Raw genomic sequence first — 19,934 nt, 5'->3', positions numbered from 1 at the left:
GATTGGTGAGGCACAATTTCCCTTTACAAAGGCCACATAGACTCTTCCCCACCGTATTGTGTTAATCTGTGTGTCTGATAATTCTCTTTATTATAGTTTCATCCGGTTTGCCTGGTACTGAAGTTAGGCTTACCAGCCTGTAATTGCCAGGATTTGCCTCTGGAGCCTTTTTTTTTTTTAAATAGGCATTACATTAGCTACCCTCCACTCATCTGGTACAGAGGCTGGCTTAAGCAATAGGTTACATACCGCAGTTAGTAGTCCTGCAATTTCATATGAGTGCCTAGAGAACCCTTACGTGAATACCATCTGGTCCTAGTGACTTTCTACTGTTTAATTTATAGATTTGTTCCAAAAGCTACTCTATTGACACCTCAATCTGGGATAGTTCCTGAGATTTGTTACCTAAAATGAATGGTTTAGGTGTGGGAGTCTCCCTCACATCATGTGCAGGGGAGACCAATGCAAAGAATTCATGTAGCTTCTCTGCAATGGACTTGTATTCCCTGCATGCTCCTTTAGCACCAATGTCATCCAGTGATCCCACTGACTGGCAAGCTTCCTGCTTCTGATGGACCAAAAAAAAAAAAAAAATGCTGTTAGGTTTTGTCTTTTGCTGGTTGCTCTTCAAATTATTTTTGGCCTGCCTAATTATACTTGACTTGCCAAAATTTATGCTCCTTTCTTTTTTCTTCAGTAACTGCTGTAACTGCTTCTGTTTGCTGCATGCCTCTTGGCTCAATTTTGCAATTCCACGTGGCATATTCTCTGCTCAATACAGGTAGCTCTGGAATGTAATTCTGGAAGCTGAGATTCTTTCCCCCCTTTGGAATGAACCTCTGAAATGGAGCATGCAAGGTCTGTCTTCCATCATTTTGGGAGAGCAAAATATTTGTTTTATGTTGTATTTGAGTTTTGCTGTTGGTCTAGCTGGAGCTGCTCTACTCTGCTTCCTGTTCAGCTGACTCCAGGGTTCATCCCATCATGATGTTGTGTGTTGAACAAAGTTGCCATTGCGTGGCTGGTGCATTGTGAACTGGACCTTTATGTTCCTCATTCTACTTTAAAAATACTTTCAAAGTGTAATTATTAGATCATATATTCAATAAAAAATATTGGACTTCGGAGGGTTTGTGCTCAGGAATGCCGTGGGGCCTAAAGTCTGCATAATTTAAATGAGTGACTGGGGAACACTTTCCTCTTGGCTGCAGGATTGTCCAGGCATCCCTTTTGGGTGATATTCATTCTGGTTAGAGGAGTTCATGAAGCCAGTCCCAGGTCCTCTTTATTCCAGTGGGGAGTAGGTTACCAGTCTATTCCTAACTGATTTTATAGAGGCAGTTATAGAGAGATGCCTCCCTCAATTGCTCATTCCTGGAATTGGACAAAATTAATGATGCACTTGAAAGAATATGTATTTAATAGAGGTCCCATGTGATAATTAGAAAGAAATGTACTAATGCCTCTTGGATTTGTATATTGATTGTTACCCCCACCCTGCACATCAACCCATTCGTCTCGTATTTCTTTAAAAATCCTAGGATGCAATATTAAAAGTGCACATTAAAAGTTAAAATAGTCAGGAAATGTAAGTGCATTTCCAACAGCAATGTTAACATACATCCACCACAAAATATATTAAACGTGTCAACTTTATTGTCAGCTTTTCTGTGCAGATCATAACTGTCTTCTGCAAGAGTTGCAGATGCTTAGCACCAGTAAAGATTTGGCTTTGAGATTTTTTTTGTATATAATTACTCTTTCCTTCTAAGCTGTGTATTTTTAACAAAATTATCAGCATTCAATTGAAGGATTTACGAGGTTGTTTTTTTTTCTATTGCACGTAGATACAGTAACTTTGTTAGTGTTTCACAAGCTTTTGCATTGTACATGTATGATTGACTGTTTTAAGTAGAAGTGTAACTGTTTTGTAATTCGTATTCATTTGAGCTATCCTCTAGGACCTTAAGAATCTTAAAATATTAGGTTTGCTGAGAACTGGATGTACTTGTGATTAGATTCGAATAAAATATCCCTAGAGTACATGCTTCGTGTTTATGTTTAGTAGTACCTTGTAGTCAGTTATGGCAGATTCATAATACTGTTAAATTTAATAAATGAGAATTTGTGTAGACACTTTTCACTTCTGTGCAACTGATTAGAAAGTTTTCAACATAGTTCTGATTGGACAAGTACAGGTAAGTTGAACACTTTTTTTTGCATAAAACAAAAATCTGATTCAGAGGCAAAAGTCTTCGTATTAAGCTGTAAGTGTATTTAAAGTAAGAGATGTATTAATGAAACACCCACTTATAGTACTATAGCTATTGAAAGAGTTAATGTACAATTTCACTTAAGTGCTTATATATGCTACTGTATATGTTCATTGTGTAGCGTGTTTTATTGCATTTTTATTTCAATTGACTTTCATGATTCTAGATTGTCCGCTTATATAGAATAGTACACCTTACCGCAGGATGCTGTGTATCCATCTAAAGTTGTAGTGGAAAAATTGTTTGACATTATAATGTAGTATTTGAGAAGTATGTGGTCATGTAATTTAGACTGTTATAATGCTTGTGCACAAGGAGCAGAGTAAAGGTTGTGTTAACTTGAAATTTGTGGTGATTATAGCTTTGCTTGCCTAATCATGCAACCATAATAAAGGTAAGTAATAAAGGTAGCTCAGTAGACTAAATTTTTTTGTTTAAACACCTTAACTTTTGTTGTTTTTAATGTGCAATTCATTTATCTGTGTGTCTGTCTTCAGCCAGCCTTTACTAGGCGGCCCTCTGATCCTGCTGCCTTGTGCAGGAAATACATGAGCTTATGTTTAATGGATGATACTGGTATGCCTGCCTCCTCAAAATGTCTGAGCTTTGTTGCTACGAGTACTAGTGCCAAATGGAAGAGAGTGGCAGAAAGAGCACCAAACAAGGCCACCCCTTTCTCCAAGCAAAGGCAGATGACTTAAGTATGTTGTAGTTATAGACACAGGTTTATTATACATTGTCGCCAACTATTTGATAGAAAAATTTGGTACAGAGTTAATTTTAAGAGCTATTCAACCTTACTGAAACGCTTTTGGCATTCTCAGCTAGTAGGAAGGTCTCTTGTGTATATCTGGACACGACCGATGAAGGGATTGATTTTCAAATTCTTGTCAGAGGTCGTTCCACCTTTCATGAGTCCTGCTTGATTGAGATGGAGGATGATAGGTAAAATATGATTGTTTGATAATGTGTGTTGACTTTGAAGTCTGTCTTTTAAGAGTCTTCAGGCAGAGCAAGATAGGACATCTTTATTCTTTTTGGGGGGGTAGGAGTAATTGTGTATCTCTAGAGTACACACCTTTTATGAATGTCTGTTGTGGTCTACTGCCAAATAGATCATAGTGATTGAGATCTTATAGAATTTAGAGGGAGCCATGCAGGCGGTATGATCGAGCTGTTGGCAGTGTTTTTAGATTGGGTTTCAGTACATCTTTCATGGATGCTCCCTGTAGGTGAGAGATCCTGGAGCACTGGGCCTGGCACATGACCTGAGGCCTGAACCAGAGGCTATGAACCAAAGTTAGGCCATGTATTAAAGTAGATGTTTGCAAGTTCACTGTTCAACATATGAGTTTGGCAAAAGTATTGCTAGTGTTGCTAAAACATAGGCATTCCTAAGATGTAACACTTACTGGGTGTATGTGAGAACACACTCCAAAAGATAGCCCAAGAACATCCTGACCTAACACCAAATAAGAGGATGTTTTGCCCGAGACACCTGGAGCATGATACAAGGGGAGTAACAAGCAGATGTCATGAAATGCATAAGGTGATAGGTAAGTTGTTTGTTCTATAAATGTTGGGGTACCTTGCTGTAACCTTTTGTGTGGCCAATGGGACAGCAGAGACTCCTGCTGTGGACTGAGCTCCTCCTTGCCTCAAGGCACTCATATTGTGTACCTATAACCATGGAGCCAGGGTGCTAGGACTGTGTCTTGAGGGAAATAAACCTGGCTGAGTGCCTTCGTTGCCAAACTTGAGTCTGTGGTCTTTCTGGGTAGTACTGTCGAGGTCTGCTGAACCAACTATCTGGGCTGGGGTGGGACAGCACACGGAGAAAGCGCACTTGCACCTAACTGACCACACTTCCTAATCTAACATCTCTCTCTATTTGAGAAAATTGTAGAAGGTGAATGTCCTAAAGTGTTAGGTAGCATTGTGACTTCCATCTCTTTCTGCAGCGTATAATGACTTGTAAAAAGTTTCCAATAATTTGAAGATATCTTCTGGTTCTTCTTTGAGTAGATGCAGATGTGTATTCCACTTAAGTGTATGCACGTGCCGGAGCCTTTTCCCTAGCAGTACCCGTAGGGGGTCAGCTCTTGCACCTCATGGCTGTGCCCCCTCCCCGGCTATATGAGGGTGCCACCCTGACCCCCCTCAGTTCCTTATCACCCATGGCGATGAGAGTCAGAGTTCTTTGTGGCTGTAGTCTCTCAAACTCTCATTTGGTCTTAGCCTAGTTTATTGTTGTATATCACTAACTTAGTGTTAGTGGGTAGTTAGTGTTCCCTGGTGCTGCCCTTACCAGGGTTCAGACATGCCTTTTTGTGCAGGGAAGATCTCCAAGAGTGACTCGCACACATGGTGCTTGCTTTATCTAAGTAAGGCCCACCTTAAGAAATGCTGTTTAATTTTAAAATTGTTTAAAAAGTGGAATCGGGTGGCGCAGGACCTTCGCCTCAAGCAGCACCTGCTTGAACAAGCCATGGGGCCTTATCTGGTACAGAGGCCCCCCTTGGGCTGAAGATCGCCCTTGGGCTCGGAGAGCACTGCCAGCTCTTATTCTGTGTGTGTGGGGTGGGGGGGTTGTGGTACTGCTACCCTTATTTCTGCCCTGCTGCTGGCAGCAGAGCTGCCTGAGAGCTGGGCAGATGGAGAGCGGCAGCTGCTGGCTGGGAGCCCAGCTCTGAAGGCAAAGTCGCTGCCAGCAGCAGCACGGAAGTAAGGATGGCATGGTATGGGATTGTCACCCTTCTCTGTTGTAATTGAAATCGGTGTGTATTTTTTATTACAAATATTTGCACTGTAAAAATGATAAGAGATGGTATTTTTCAGTTCATCACATACAAGTATTGTAGTGAAATCTCTTTGTTGTGAAAGTGCAGCTTACAAATGTAGTGTTTTTTACATAACTGCACTCAAACAAAACAGTGCAAAACTTCAGAGCCTACAAGTCCACTCAATCCTCCTTCAGCCAATGGCTAAGACAAACAAGCTTGTTTACATTTACAGAAGGTAATGCTGCCCTCTTTTTTTAATTACAATGTCACCAGAAAGTGAGAACAGGTATGTGCATGGCACTTTTGTAGCCAGCATTGCAAGGTATTTACGTACCACATATGCTAAACCAGTGGTTTTCAAACTTTTTTACTGGTGACACCTTTCACATAGTAAGCCACTGAGCGTTACCTTCCCCCCTTCATAAATTAACAACACTTTTAAATATATTTAACACCATTATAAATGCTGGAGGCAAAGCGGGGTTGCGGTGGAGGTTAACAGCTCACGACCCCCCATGTAATAACCTCGTCCCGACCCCCAGTTTGAGAATCCCTGTGCTAAACATTCGTATGCTCCTTCATGCTTCGGCCACCATTCCAGAGGCCGTGCTTCCATGCTGAAGTTGCTCATTTAAAAAAAAATGCGTTAATTAAATTTGTGACTGAACTCCTTGGGGGAGAATTTTGTCCCCTGCTCTGTTTTACCTGCCTTCTGCCATATATTTCATGTTATTGTAGTCTTGGAGTATGACCCAGCACATGTTGTTCATTTTAAGAACACTTTCACTGCAGATTTGACAAAACGCAAAGATGATTTTTTTGAGATTTCTAAAGATAGCTACAGCACTTGACCCAAGGTTTAAGAATCTTCCAAAATCTGAGAGGGATGAGGTGTGGAGCATGCTTTCAGAAGTCTGAAAAGAGCAACTACTCTGATGCAGAACCTGCAGAACCCAAACCACCAAAAAAGAAAATCAGCCTTCTACAGGTGGCATCTGACTCAGATAATGAAAATGAACATGTGTTGGTTTGCATTGTTTTGGACTTTTACCGAGCAGAACCGGTCATCAAAATGGACACACGTCCTCTAGAATGGTGATTGAAGCAAGAAAGGACATGTGAACCTTTAGCGCATCTGGAACATAACTATCTTGCAACACTGGTCAGTGCCATGAGAACAGTGCCCTGAGAACACCTGTTCTCACATTCAGGTGACATTGTAAACAAGAAGCGGGCAGCATTATCTCCCTCAAATGTAAACAAACTTGTTTGTCTGAACAATTGGCTGAACAAGAAGTAGGACTGAATGGAGTTGCAGGTTCTAAAATTTTACACTGTTTTATTTTTGATGCAGGTTTTTTGTATATAATTCTACATTTGTAAGTTCAACTTTCATGATAAAGAGATTGCACTACAGTACTTTGATTGAAAAATACTATTTCTTTTGTTTTTACATTGCAAATACTAGTAATCAAAAGTAAATATAAAGTGAGCACTGTACATTTTGTTTGTGTTGTAATATCAATCTATTTGAAAATGTACAAAAAAATCCACAAATATTTAAATAATGGTATTTTATTATTGTCAGTGCGATTAATCACAATAAATTTTTTTAATCACGTGATTAATTGCGATTAATTTTTTTAATTGCTTGACAGCACTACTTAAATCCTAATAAACTGCAGTTTTTTAGATGAGCATGCTTACTTCCATTACTCCTTGATCAGACAGAATCACTGAGTTCCTGTTTGATTTTATACCTTACACTAGCTGGAGTAAAAGAGTTAAGTTGCCCATGTTGGGGGTTCTGAAGACCCTGTGTAACGGCTTTGGATGCTCCTGAAACTCTAATATGGTCTTGGAGAGATTTAAAACTGGAGTATCTTTTTAACTATGTCAATGAAATTTAGCCTTCAAAGATGTTGGTGTATAATCTCAGTGTTGAGATTTTGGATGTGTTCTCTTGTTACTGGCATGTGGTCAAATATAGTTATTGGATAGAAAGGGTATTGTGGCAACCAGGGACCAGTTTGAGAAATTATGTATTTTATCCTTGGGTGGGAAAAATAGGAGTAGTGTCTATATCCATGAGGTTCCTGTCTGCACATGTGGCAGGCTGTTAAATGGTAGCTGCAGTGAGAGGTCTCCCTAAAGTTAATGTGTTACTGATAAGTCCTTGATAGGTTCAGTCACTACTACTAATTGTTGGGTGGTCCCACTTGCAGTCCACTATTTCTTCTATCTTCTGAAATAGATCCCTCAATTGATGAGGAGTTGTGTACTGAACCCAGAATGATACTTCACCACTTACGCTATCATTATTGGAGAACAGAGGCATGAGAGATGTGGAGGTTGAGCAAAGTTATTGGGTTTAAACAATGCATAAACATTAAGGAGAACATAAAGCAATTTATAATGAAATGACATTGATAATATGCTGGTTATGACATCCATACTGGGCAAAGTAGTGGAACTGCTGATGGCAAACTTTACCAATCAAAATTAATTGTAATTGGAAATAGGTTCTTCTCAAAGTACAATATCAGATTGGTTGGCAAGATTACAGGTTTGAATGGTAAGGGTAACTTGTGTAATATACTTTTTCTGTTAGATAATTGATTTATTACTACATTATATCCTGACTTAAAAAAATGTACAAAATCAATATTCCCATTAAGTGATAAATCTCAAAACTTGTTGAGGGTTTGAGTAAGGTGTATCTAGAGGGATGTATCAGAGGGATTAGCTCTTATCCCAGTGTTGTTCAATATTGATCAGTAACCTGAAAGGAAATATAAAATTATTGCTGGTTAACTAGGCAGATGACACAAATTGGTGGGTTGGTAAATGATGATGACAGGTCATATATACTGAGCAATCTGGATCACTAGGCACAATCAGATATGTATTTTAATACAGTTAAATCTTGTGTACTTACGAAGATAGATATTGCCATGCTAGATCAGATGCATGATCTACTTTAGTCCAGTATGCTGTCTCTGAGTACTAGCCCTGTTGATTGAAGAGGCATCCCAAAATTGTGTGTTTGAGTCTTGCTACCTTTGTTGGAAAGACAGTGAGATAAAACATAGAAGTTTATGTGGATAGAAGAGATGTTTTATTTTACTGTTTGTAGAAGCTATACATAAAACAAATAAAACAAAAATAGAGAAACTATGGGAAAAAGCTGTTCCCATATCTTCAGGTCTCGGTACCACTGTAGACTGCTTAAGCATCATTCTTTTCATTTTTGCTAGTGTCAGCAGAACCACTAGATATATGTATGGCCTTATTGTAATAATCCTACTAATTTTTGAGGCATCTCATTTTATTCTTCACCAGAGTTATTTTAGTGAACTCTTTATTTCCATAGGTATCCAGCTCATATTGAAGAAATTGACTATGAAGAAGGAAAAGTGCTTATCCATTTCAAACGCTGGAATCACCGATATGATGAATGGTTTTGTTGGGACAGTCCTTATCTGCGTCCCTTAGAGAAGATACAGCTACGGAAAGAGGGGTTACATGAGGAAGATGGATGTGGTGTAAGTTGAAAACAGTGTATTCAATGAATTCCCATTATTCAGCTAGTTACGTACAAAGTCTTCATCCAAACCCATTAAGGTCCCTGAATACGTGGTCAGATATAATTTGTGATTATTATTATAGCTGAGTGCTGACAATGTCATTGGTGTGGTACAGATGGAGGAAGAAACAGTCCCTGCCTGAAGGAGCTTACAGTCTCAATAGAATGGTGTGAACTTCTCTTTTTTACATATCTAGCCCAAAGTAAGTTCGTTCTTGTGCACAAGTGCTGCTGCAGTGGCTGCCTGTTGAAGGATATGGGGTGTTCTTTTCATTTTTGCTTTTTTACTTTTAACAAATAAATAGTTCTAGTGTTTTTATGAAGCAGTATATTTTAAATCTTCCTAATTTTGTTTCTCTAATTCAGGAAGTATAAATTGTTTTATTTTCTCTTTGTAGGGATTTCGTATAAACGATCAGGTATTGGCTTGCTGGTCTGATTGTCGTTTTTATCCCGCCAGAGTCACTTCTGTTAACAAGGATGGTAAGTCACAGCTATTCATTTTGTTGTACTTAATAACTGGGTAACTTCCATTGTGTTCAGAATTTCCTCATGCTTCCAGAGAACATGGCACATCTCTTGAAAGAAAAGTCATTACACTACAGTGTGTTAATTTTATGAAAAAGTTAGTTCTGTTCTATAACTTCTCATTAAATATGGTTGATACGTAAAGTGGGTATGTTGTGCGGTTATTTTTGTTTTGTTTTTTTCCTCCAGTGGCTAGCACGAGCTGCCAAATGACCTAACTTGTGGGGAGGGGGGGGGAGGAGAAGCAATTACGTTTTTTTTTTAAAGCTACTTCACATAATTGCTAAAGAAGTGCTGGCAGCAGAGAACAGGCACAACATAATCTTTTTGTCTTAAATGAGAGGATCCAATTCGATGAAAGAAATTATTTCTCTAAGATTCACATTAATGCTTTCACCCTTAATGTATTTTTTCTATATTTGGAAGACACAGGCTAAATAAATAAAATACAAAGGTCTTTTTAAATATCTGGGACCATATTATGTATTGCTGAATTCATCTTCCTTGAAATGCAGCGGTCTGAGGTTTATTTTCTTTTTCAGACATGCACAAAGCATTCTTCTACCAAAACTATCTCTGTATTCTTGATGAGTGTGTCAGGCCCACTATTAAATACATAAAAGTGGGAAAGAGCGTAGACATGTATTTTCTGTTGAAACTTAAATTATTCTACATTTAAATCAGGTATGCTTTACTTTCAGCAGAATGCGTTATTTTCCTCATCATAGAAGTTGGAATTCAAATTTTTTACCTTTACAGTATGCTTTCTGGAAAATATACTATAGGGAACGCTGCTTGGGAGTTGTAGGCTGGATCAGCTAATAGAATATGGTCCAGTATCAGTTTTAAAGAGTCAAACAATGAAGCTTGTGTCAGTTTCTTTTGGAGATTATTCCACAATTTAATACAGCTCTCTCAAGATTATTTGCTGTGGATATCACTAAGAGATTATAGAGAGTTACAGAATAATTTTCAGCCTAATGATTCTTAATATAGGTCACTAAAATATGAGAGAAATGGGTAGAAATGTGAAACACTTGAGTCTGACACACTGCTATGCAGGAGCAGAGTTTAGATGTATTTGGCATCATAATTTCTCGGCTCTTCTCTTGTTCAGCAGGATGTAAGGCATTTATAAATGTGTTTGCAACTTGGTCATTGCAACAAGGTCACATGGGGGTACATTTTTTTTTTTTAAATTTTAAATTTCTTTTAATCTATAGGAATATTTTCATAATTTAGGAGAGATGCAAAATAGTACAAAACATCTCAGTTGCAGAAAGCTTAAGCAAAATCAGTCAATCACCAATTGCAAAAACTCCAGGAACACCTACAAAATACACTTAATTATTGCAGAACCTACAGGTTAAACACACAGGGCCAGTTCCTACTTCCTGCACGCCCTGCCTTCATTGGCACTACCAGTGTGAGTACTGTAAACGGGAAGGAATTGCTCATGTTCTTTAATTTGACTTTGATTCCCTTTCGATCGGTTAGTCTCAAAATTAATTCTTTTGTTTTATTTTTTTAGTTGAAAGCATGGAGTCTGAGAAATAATTTCATCAGTCCCAACATGCATGCGTTCGTGTGTACTGACAAATTGTTTTACTCATGATTTTTATTAATAAACTAATTCTTACGTTAATAGACAAAACTAGAAGAAATAGACTGTATTCTCCCTTCATACATGTATATCCTTAAACTTTAGACATCTTTAATGAAACATTTTCGTAACCCTAAAAAAGTGAATTTTTACTTAGAACCAGATGTGTATCTCTAGAACTGGAATGCTCAGTGTTTATTCTTTGAATAGTTATCAAAATGCAAGTTAAATTACACTCTTAATCAGGATGTGTTCTCAAATTTTAGGTACTTACACTGTGAAATTTTATGATGGAGTAGTTCAGACTGTCAAAAATATTCACGTCAAAGCTTTTTCCAAAGATCAGGTGAGAAATGTTGTGTTTTCTCCAATTTAATTCTAAAAGACTAGCTATTGCTGAAATCTGACAATTCAATTGATTTGTTCATGTTGGTGTCAGTAAAAAATCCATCAAGTGAACACTTATCTGTCACTAAATATGATACCCACTGGGTAAAGAAAACCTAGTAAATGAAAAAAGACAATTTATGGTATGGCTCATGAATATTAAAGTTTGCTGCTGCTTGTTCTCAGAAGAAATAGGTCTTGAAACAAAGATGTTGTATATCTCTGGTTAAGGCTCCTTTCTTCGATTCATGGATGATTCAAAATGGACACATTCTAGGTTTATAGGGGGTCATTTCAAACGTAGCACAAGTGTCTTACTTATTTTAAAGAGTAATATATCAGTAGAAACAAAACTGCTAAAATTGCCCAATTTTTTTTTTAAAAAGGGGGGGTGGGCGTGGGCATGTGTCAAGAATAATTCTTTTCCTATCCCATATAATACTTGCCCAGAATTCACCTAGTTATAGTCTGACTACCCTTCAGTGTCGACTACCCTTCAGGACCCCTCCATGAGGGAGGATTCAGGGCCTCCTACATTAAGTGGTGTAAGCTTTCACTTCATAGATGCATTAGGGAGATACATTTTTTTTTTTCTCTTCACCCACATTCTTCTTCCATGGAGGATCTCTTTTGTCTGATAAGGCACGTTACTCCCCCTCGCCATTCACAGTGATATCCTTTAGCCAAGGGCAGAAACAAGAATTGGGTCACTTCTAAAGACCTCCCCTCCCCCCCCCCCACTTCACCCCCTGCATGATAGCAGAATGAAGCACTTCCTCTTTTCCTCATTGTAATTTGTAAATTTAAAGTAATAGGATGTGTAACTTTTTAGTGTAGGCTTATAGTAAAAGTTCTGTAATACTGTTTTTATCGAGACTCTTAACCAGTAAATGATTTTAAATAAATATTAGAAATTTATCACTACAGGATTGTGATTTAAGTTTGTATCATATCTGTCATGTATTGTCAATACTTTAATCAGCTCTGCCCTAATAATATCCTGTGATAACTTTTTTGTTTTTTAAACGTATACCCATCACACAGTTGTTCCTGACCACGTTTATCGTTTTATTTGACTAGCTGATCACTGTCAAATAAAATGTCAGACTCCAGCTCTAGGTTGTAAACATAATCCACAGTCATGTCCTTAGGCAAAAGCTGTGCACCAAAACTTGAAGGCCAGTAGGCTGGGCATCTGTCAGACTTGTGGAGGAAGTGAATTCTAGATTTGATGGTTCTTCATTCAGATGTCATGCCAACAGAAATTGTCAGGCGAGAGTCTGTTGGCTAATCTCTTCTGTTGTCAACGCAGGAGGAGATCCTGGAAGAATCTTCATTGCAATGACAAGTGGATTAATTTTATTTAAAATGTGTATCTTATTTCACTGAATGATCTTTTTATGAAATGTTCTGCATAATTTTTTATTTGATTACATACGTCCATTCCTCTGAAGGCATGCATGTGTGTCTCGTGCACTGGTGCTGGAGATTTTTCCCTATCAGTAACCATGGGGGTGGCCTCTGATGCTGGATGATACCATTCTTTTGTAGTTGTAAGGGAGATGCTGTGCTGGACAAATTTTCTGGTTATGTTCTAGTGTATCATAATTAGGGAGAAAGGGTAAAATTTTCAGAAGAACCTGAATGACTTAGCTCAAGTCGCAGTAAAAGGGGAATTAGGTTCCTAAGTCATTTAAGTCCTTCTGCATATGTTAACTAACATCCCCAGTTGGAATTAAGTATGATTCCATTAAATTTACTTAATCCTCCAGTAAAGGAAAAGGCATTTGAATTACAATAACTAAAAGACTGATAAAGAGAAAATCAAGCAAACGTTTTGGATTGCTATTTTTTTCTACGTAGAGGAAAAATCCTGTTGCTAGTCATAGAATCATAGAATATCAGGGCTGGAAGGGACCTCAGGAGGTCATCTAGTCCAACCCCCTGCTCAAAGCAGGACCAATCCCCAATTTTGGCCCAGATCCTGAAATGGCCCCCTCAAGGATTGAACTCACAACCCTGGGTTTAGCAGGCCAATGCTCAAACCACTGAGCTATCCCTCCCCCGAAGTCTTTCAGGATTCAGACTTGGAGTGGCCATAAAGCATTTGTGTATTGGATTCTTCAGATTTTTTAAACTTCCGCTATACAAATACCTCCCACTGCTTTTTTGCTTGAAAAAAACTGATTGCAGAAGGGAACAAAATTGTGTAGGTGTATGAAAGGTTTTTCCTCTTATGACACTGCCTCAGCACATCCCTGTGGTAGGAATCAAATAACTTGCAAAGTAAGCCAGGAGACCCTTTTCAGAGTTCACCCCATGTGTGGCAGTGATGGCACCTTTTTATCATCACAGCATGCAAGAATCTAGATGTTGGTAAACAGTCCAGTCACATTCAAAGCTCTTGAAATCATCTGTTTCCCATTCGGTGTCTCAGGGTTGAGTAACGTAGGGAAGTTGGTCTTGGAGTCCAAAGACCAAAAATACTCTTCTAATATTTTATTCACAGACAAAAGAACTGTGTGAAGATAGACTTAAGGTTAAACATATGTAACGGTAATTTAATACTACAGGGATGTTGTAATTAAGGAAAAACCAAGCATAAAAAACCCATGAAATTCTGTTAACGTTACACTTAAAAGAAATCCAAATATGTTAAGGTAAGAAATGTATAAATGTATAACCCAAACAATCTTAACTGTGCTCTCTAGTAATACCATGTAATAATCATATTATATTATTATTAAGGCATTTTAGTTTATGGTTGAACTGATTTTTAAAGGCAGATTTTTTTTGTAGATTTTTATCCTTGTGGCATCGCTACTGGGTAGAATTCATTTATTTGGGTGTATTTCTTATAAGTATAACCTTTACTCTGAATTTCCTGACTTCATAATGCTTGGTTTGGGATGATTACAATATCCTTGTAATATGTAATTTTTTTAACCCTTAAATTAGATACATAATCTCAATATTAACTGAATTTTAATGGAGTATTTTTGGTCTGGCAATTTCCTGAATTTTTAAAATTAGCAGATTTCATACACAAACCGGAAGTAGCAAACCGCAAAAGAATCTGCTATGCAGTGTTTCTGATGTTTTAAAGATATCAACCATAAATTTTTAAATTAATTTTTTTCTTACCATGTAAGAGCAGATTTGTTGGCACACCAAAGCAGCCATAGTTGCTGGCCAGTTAAGCTAGATTTATAGCTGTTTGCATTGCCAGAGCAGGGCACAACAGCCAGAGTTAAGTGGTTAATCTGACTGTTAATTTGTAATTGCCTTGTTGGTTTAGAGGGTTGTATTAGGGTGTCTGTGTGGGCGGGAGGGCAGAACCCTGGATCCCAATGTCTGTGCTTTAAAGGCTTACTGTGCATTCCTCTGTCTGTTCCCCCTGCCCTGTGCCATGCCATGAGGAGCCTTTCAAACACCAATGTCCAAGCTATCAGGAAGCCATGGAATCATTGAAGAGCAATGACAGTTGGGCCTAGTAATCTGCTGCTGAGAATTTTTGACATGTGTTTAGTTTTCCTCATGCCAGGGTGATTACAATCATGAGAATTGTTACATACAAAGTAGTGGTAGCATAAGGGGTGCTGGTTAGTTTAGTTACTATGATGTCACAGTGTCATTTAAGACTTAGTTGAGCTGTTACTTTGAGCCTCTCTGTAGCCTATATAATCATAGTCATCAGATACAACAATCAGTAATTTAGCTTAATTCCAACCTAATTTCTGCACATGTAGCTTGTGCACAAGATTACAATAAATGTTGTTGGTAGTCCATCGCTGAGTATGGCGATACTGTCGCAGTTCTCATCTATTGCTACATATATGACTCTGAAGTCAGAGTCTGTTACGCTAAGGGCATGCGAAGGCTGTATTTATGATATTTGATGATACAGCTCTGTGGCACCTTTCACTTGCAGCCCGAAGATGAATTTGTTGATCGTGCTCAAACCTGTTACATGCTAATGTTGTCAGACCACCAGTGAGTCCTGTTCTGAGCCATTTGCTCAGGTTCTTCGGGATTGATGCCAGCCCACTGGAGACTGCTCTTCAGATTATTTTTGAAGTGCTTATATGGACAACGCTTCTTTCTTTTGCCCTGACTCAGCTCCCCATATAAGATTTCTTTTGGGAGATGGTGGTCTGTTCTGATGACATGTTCCGTCCATCTAAGTTGTGCTTTCAGTAACGTTTCCTCAACACTGGTCTTGTTTGCTCTTTCAGGGACCTTAATATTGGTCACTCTGTCCTTCCAGAGAATGCTCATTATTGAGTGGAGGGAGCACATGTGAAATTGCTCAAGCTGTTTAATTTGATGTCTATAAAGAGTCCACGTCTCAGATGCATACAGGAGAGACGTTAGAGCCACTGCACTAGAGAGAGTCAATTTGTTGGAGACACAAATGTTGTCTTGGTTAAGGACTTTTGTTCACAGTCAGCCAAGGACCTGGTTGCCTTTATTAATTCTGGAGGAAATTTCCTCATCAGGGAAACTGTCAGTTGAGATGGTGCTGCCCATATACTTGAACTGATCCACATTTTTCAGCTGTGTGCCTTGGATGGAGATGGCTGGCACTGGGCCGTTGGAATGAGGTGCTGGTTAGAACAAGACCTCTGTCTTCCTGAGACTGATGGTGAGGTCAGAGAGCTGGGATGCTTCAGAAAATCTATCCATGACCTGAAGGTCATGTCTATGCGCCATCAAGGCACAGTCATCTGCAAAAAGTGCTTCGATGAGAAGTCTCTCCAGCATCTTGGTCTCGGCATTGAGGCTTTAAAGATCAAAGAGGGAGCCATTGAGTCGGTAGTGGATTTATATCCCCTGATCCAAATCCCTTGTGGCATGGCTGAGGACACAGGCAAACAACAAGTTGAACAGCACTGGAGCAAGTACGCAGGCTTGCCTTACTTTATTAGAGATTTCAAATGAGTGTGAAAAGTCACCACTGGTGAGCACTTGTACTGTCATGTGGTCATGGAACAGATGATGGTTTGTATGAACCTTCTTGGGCAGCCCAGTTTATGCAGAATAGCCCATGGACCCCCTCTATTGATAGTATCAAAAGCTTTGGTTAAATCAATGAAAACTGCATACAGGTCCATGTCCTGCTCTAAACATTTTTCCTGGACCTGCCTTAGGACAAAGATCATGTCCATAGTACTATGACCTGATCTGAAACCACACTCTGCTTCTGGCAGATTCTCCTCAGATATGTTTGCAATAAATCTGTTCAATAGAATGCAAGCTAGCATTTTCCCTACTGTACAGAGTTGAGCAATGCCTCTGTAGTTTTCACAGTCCGCTTCGCTGCCTTTGTTTTTGAACAGTGTTACAATAATAGCATCTTTTAAGTTTTGTGGCATTTTTTCTTCCTCCCAAATGCTACTCAAGATGTCATGGAATGCCTTGGGGCCTGCTACTTTATACAGTTCTGCTAGAATACCATCCTTTCCAGACTCTCCCCTCCCTCCCCCCCAGAGGCCAGCTGCAGGGCCCCCCTCCTTCCCAGGCCAGATGCTCACACCCTCTACCGCCCAGGGATCCAGAGGGGAAAAACAGCCTGATGCTGGGTCCCAGGCTTCCACGGAGTTTCCGGCCCGCTGTTGCCTCCTTCCTCCAGTGTATGCTTGGAACTGCAGCTGCTGGGAACCCTCCAGTTCTCTTTCTCTCTTCCCCTACCCACCCCCTTGTCTTTTATTTGTAAGCTGAGCTCTGCCAGGTCCAGCGGCCCTTAGTGGCCATCAACAACTCTGCAGCCCATTTCGAGGAGTGGGGGGGAAGGAAGTTGTGCGTGCGCAACATGAATTTCTGCAAAATTCTGCATTATGCACTGGCGCAGAATTTCCCCAGGGGTAAAAGTGTGTGACCCATACTAGGTCTCCCACAGGTGCTGTTAAAGGGTCAAGATGGATAATCAGCTGAACATGCGCTCCGAATATGATGCTGTGACCAAAAAGCTAATGTGATCCTGGGATTCATAAGTAGGGGGATATTGCGCAGGCATAGAGAGGCTGTACCTTTGTTTGGCCCTGGAATATTGTGTCCAGTTCTGATGCCCACGGTTCAAGAGTGTGTTGATAAATTGGAGAGGATTCAGAGAAGAGTCAAGAGAATGATTAAAAGATTAGAAAACATGCCTTCTATAGACTCTAAGAGCTCAATCTATTTAATTTAAGAGAAGATCGGGATGACTTGAGTACAGTGTATAAGTACCCACATAGGGAATAAATATTTAATAATGGGTTCTTCAGTCTAGCAGAGAAAGGTATAACATGATCCAGTGGTTGGAAGTTGAGGCTAGATAAATTCAGACTGGAAATAAGGATACGTTTTTAATGGTGAGAGTAAGTAAGCATTGGAACAGTTGACGAAGCGTTGTGGTGGGTTCTTCATAAGTCACAATTTTAAAATGAAGATTGGATGTTTTTCTAAAATCTGTTCAGGGAATTGTTTTGGGGAAGTTTTCTGGTCTGTGTTATACGGATTAGACTGATCACATTGATCCTTCTGGCCTTGGAATCTTACTCCTGAGGGAATTCTGTGCCAAAAAATTAAATTCTGTGCACAATATTTTAAAATTCTGCACATTTTATTTGTCAAAATAACACAATATAATCACACTAGTTTCAATTATTTTGGTAATTTATTTCAAAATACTGTCAGCAAGTATGTCTGTAACGGTACTGACAAAAAGTTTCCCCAAAGAGTAGGGAGTTAGAAACCCCTACAACAGTCCAGTTCCTGTTTCTCTGTTATGCTTTTGTTGGGTTTCTTGGTCTGGGTTTGTCACATGTGCCAGCTGGGCACATGTTGAGGGAAAACTCCACCCCTCCAGTTTGACACTTGACCCCCTACTCCCCAGAGCCCAGCAGCGGAGCGCCGCCCAGCCGAGACACCCGCATCCCCTACCTCCCAGAGCCCAGGAATCCAGAGAGAGAGAGAAACCGCCTGATGGTGGGTTCTGATGGATGGTTCAGTTTCCTGCCCACTGCCTCCTTCCTTCATGACGTGCGGGGGACTGAAGCTGCCTGGAACGCTCCAGCTCCCCCTCCTCCTAGTCATGTCCTGTATTGGAGAGCTGGGCTCTGCTGGATCCAACAGTACCTGGTAGCGGCCAGCAACTCTGTAGCAGCCATTCTGTGGGGGAAAATGAAATTCTGCGCAGAACATTAATTCTTTGCAAATTCTGCATTGTGCAGTGGCACAGAACTCCCCCAGGAGTAATCTATGAACTGTATGGTTAAATCAGTTTTTATCAAGGGTTACTGGATTTGGTGGCAAGAAAGTCACATTCATCTGTTTCGTGAGACTGCAGACTCATTGTCTGCAAGGTTGGAAAAACAGTTTGACTCTGTTTTTGACCCTTCTCTGTATGTTCCTTTGGCTAGGGAACAGGCTGTGCAGATTCTCACACAGATCATTGGTTATTTGTTGCTGAAAGGGGAAGCTAGGATTCCAGATTTTCTTGTTATGTCATGAAGCAGTGTAGGCAGTGGGCATTCAGAACAAAGTAATTCCTTCAGCTCTATGTCTGTAAAGAGTGAAACATGCCTTAGCAGGCTACATAAATAACAGATGTTTGAATCTGAAGGACTTGGTGTGTGGTGGTGAATCCTTTACATTTTTTTTTTTGGCCATCAGTCTGCTTTTGGAACAACTGAAAAGACCATGCAGTATCCAAAGATGGGGTTCCAAGTTCTTATCTGAGACTTAATGGGTTGGATTTTCTCTTATCCTTGATAGGTTTTGGATTACCAATAGTGCAAGTATATTTGCTATAACAGCTATTTCTGTTTACTGTATCCCCGTTTGGGGGGGGAGGGTGAAGGGTTCAGGTTTTTTAATCTTTGAACAAGATTTCTCAAAGATGTGAATGTTTATCGTCCAACTTATTGATCAGTGAAATCATGAGACTGAAATTTGGTCCCTACTTTGGTAGCCTGTATTTATTGTGGAAAGTTTTTCCTAGTGGCTAAATGATATCAGCAGTTTCAAGGGTTGGAAGATATACATTATACAATTTCATTATGCAGTTTGAAATAGTTTTGACATGTCATCCATATTTGATTTTACAATTCCATTTATTGTTTTCAGTGTTTTTCTGAAACATTACAGTCTTCCAAGTACAGCTTAGTTACATATCTTAGATATTAAAAGGGATATTGGCAGTTTGTATTCTTTCTGATAGGAAGGTAATAAAGTGAAAACACTGTCAGGCCAGTGGCTTTTGAACTGGATCAAATAGCATATTCAGACATGCTGTAGCCTAGCTGGGGTTACTGTATCAGAAAGACTTGGAGACCATTATACTGGGGGTTGGTGAAGTTTACGTTTTAATGTGCTTGTACTTGCAACTTGTAAATCTGTTACTTGAAGCTCAGTTCATAGAATTGAATAGCATGATGTAATCTTTGTGGCAGGTGACCATATCAAGTAGAAAATTAAAACACACTGATAGTACTAGTAGCATTTTTGCAGATGATTTGGTTTAAGTCTGGAATTATCCTTTAAAAAATATTTGAATAGTATTTGAGTTTTGATGTGTGGTAATGAATTATGCTGATAACCTATTGCTCAGTGAGTATCGGAATACAGTAAAACCTGCCTTAGTGACCACCTCTGAAGAGGGGCCACCTGTCATGAGCGACTACTTGCAGAGACCACGGAACATTTTCACCTATAACAGTGTTTCTCAAACTGGGGTCTGCGGATCCCTGGGCATCCCTGAGGGTACTCAAGGCGGTCCATGGCCCCTGCTGATC

The 19,934-nt window shown here is 39.5% G+C and overlaps 1 protein-coding gene across 7 annotated transcripts in view; it reads left to right on the top strand.

The window, feature by feature from the left end:
* The window catches only part of PHF20 (PHD finger protein 20), a 189,631-nt gene that overhangs the window by 36,347 nt on the left and 133,350 nt on the right, over positions 1-19,934 (top strand). For all 7 annotated transcript variants that reach the window (XM_084646317.1, XM_084646322.1, XM_084646321.1 and 4 more), the window contains exons 3-5: positions 8,430-8,601; positions 9,041-9,125; positions 11,040-11,119. In XM_084646317.1, coding sequence (XP_084502443.1) covers positions 8,430-8,601; positions 9,041-9,125; positions 11,040-11,119 — 337 coding nt within the window. The remainder of the gene's footprint in view (positions 1-8,429; positions 8,602-9,040; positions 9,126-11,039; positions 11,120-19,934) is intronic.

Source organism: Lepidochelys olivacea (assembly GCF_965140295.1).
Source record: "Lepidochelys olivacea isolate rLepOli2 genome assembly, chromosome: 13".
NCBI lineage: Eukaryota > Metazoa > Chordata > Testudines > Cheloniidae > Lepidochelys > Lepidochelys olivacea.
The sequence above is the reverse complement of the archived record's forward strand: the minus strand, read 5'-3'. Positions and strand labels throughout refer to the sequence as shown.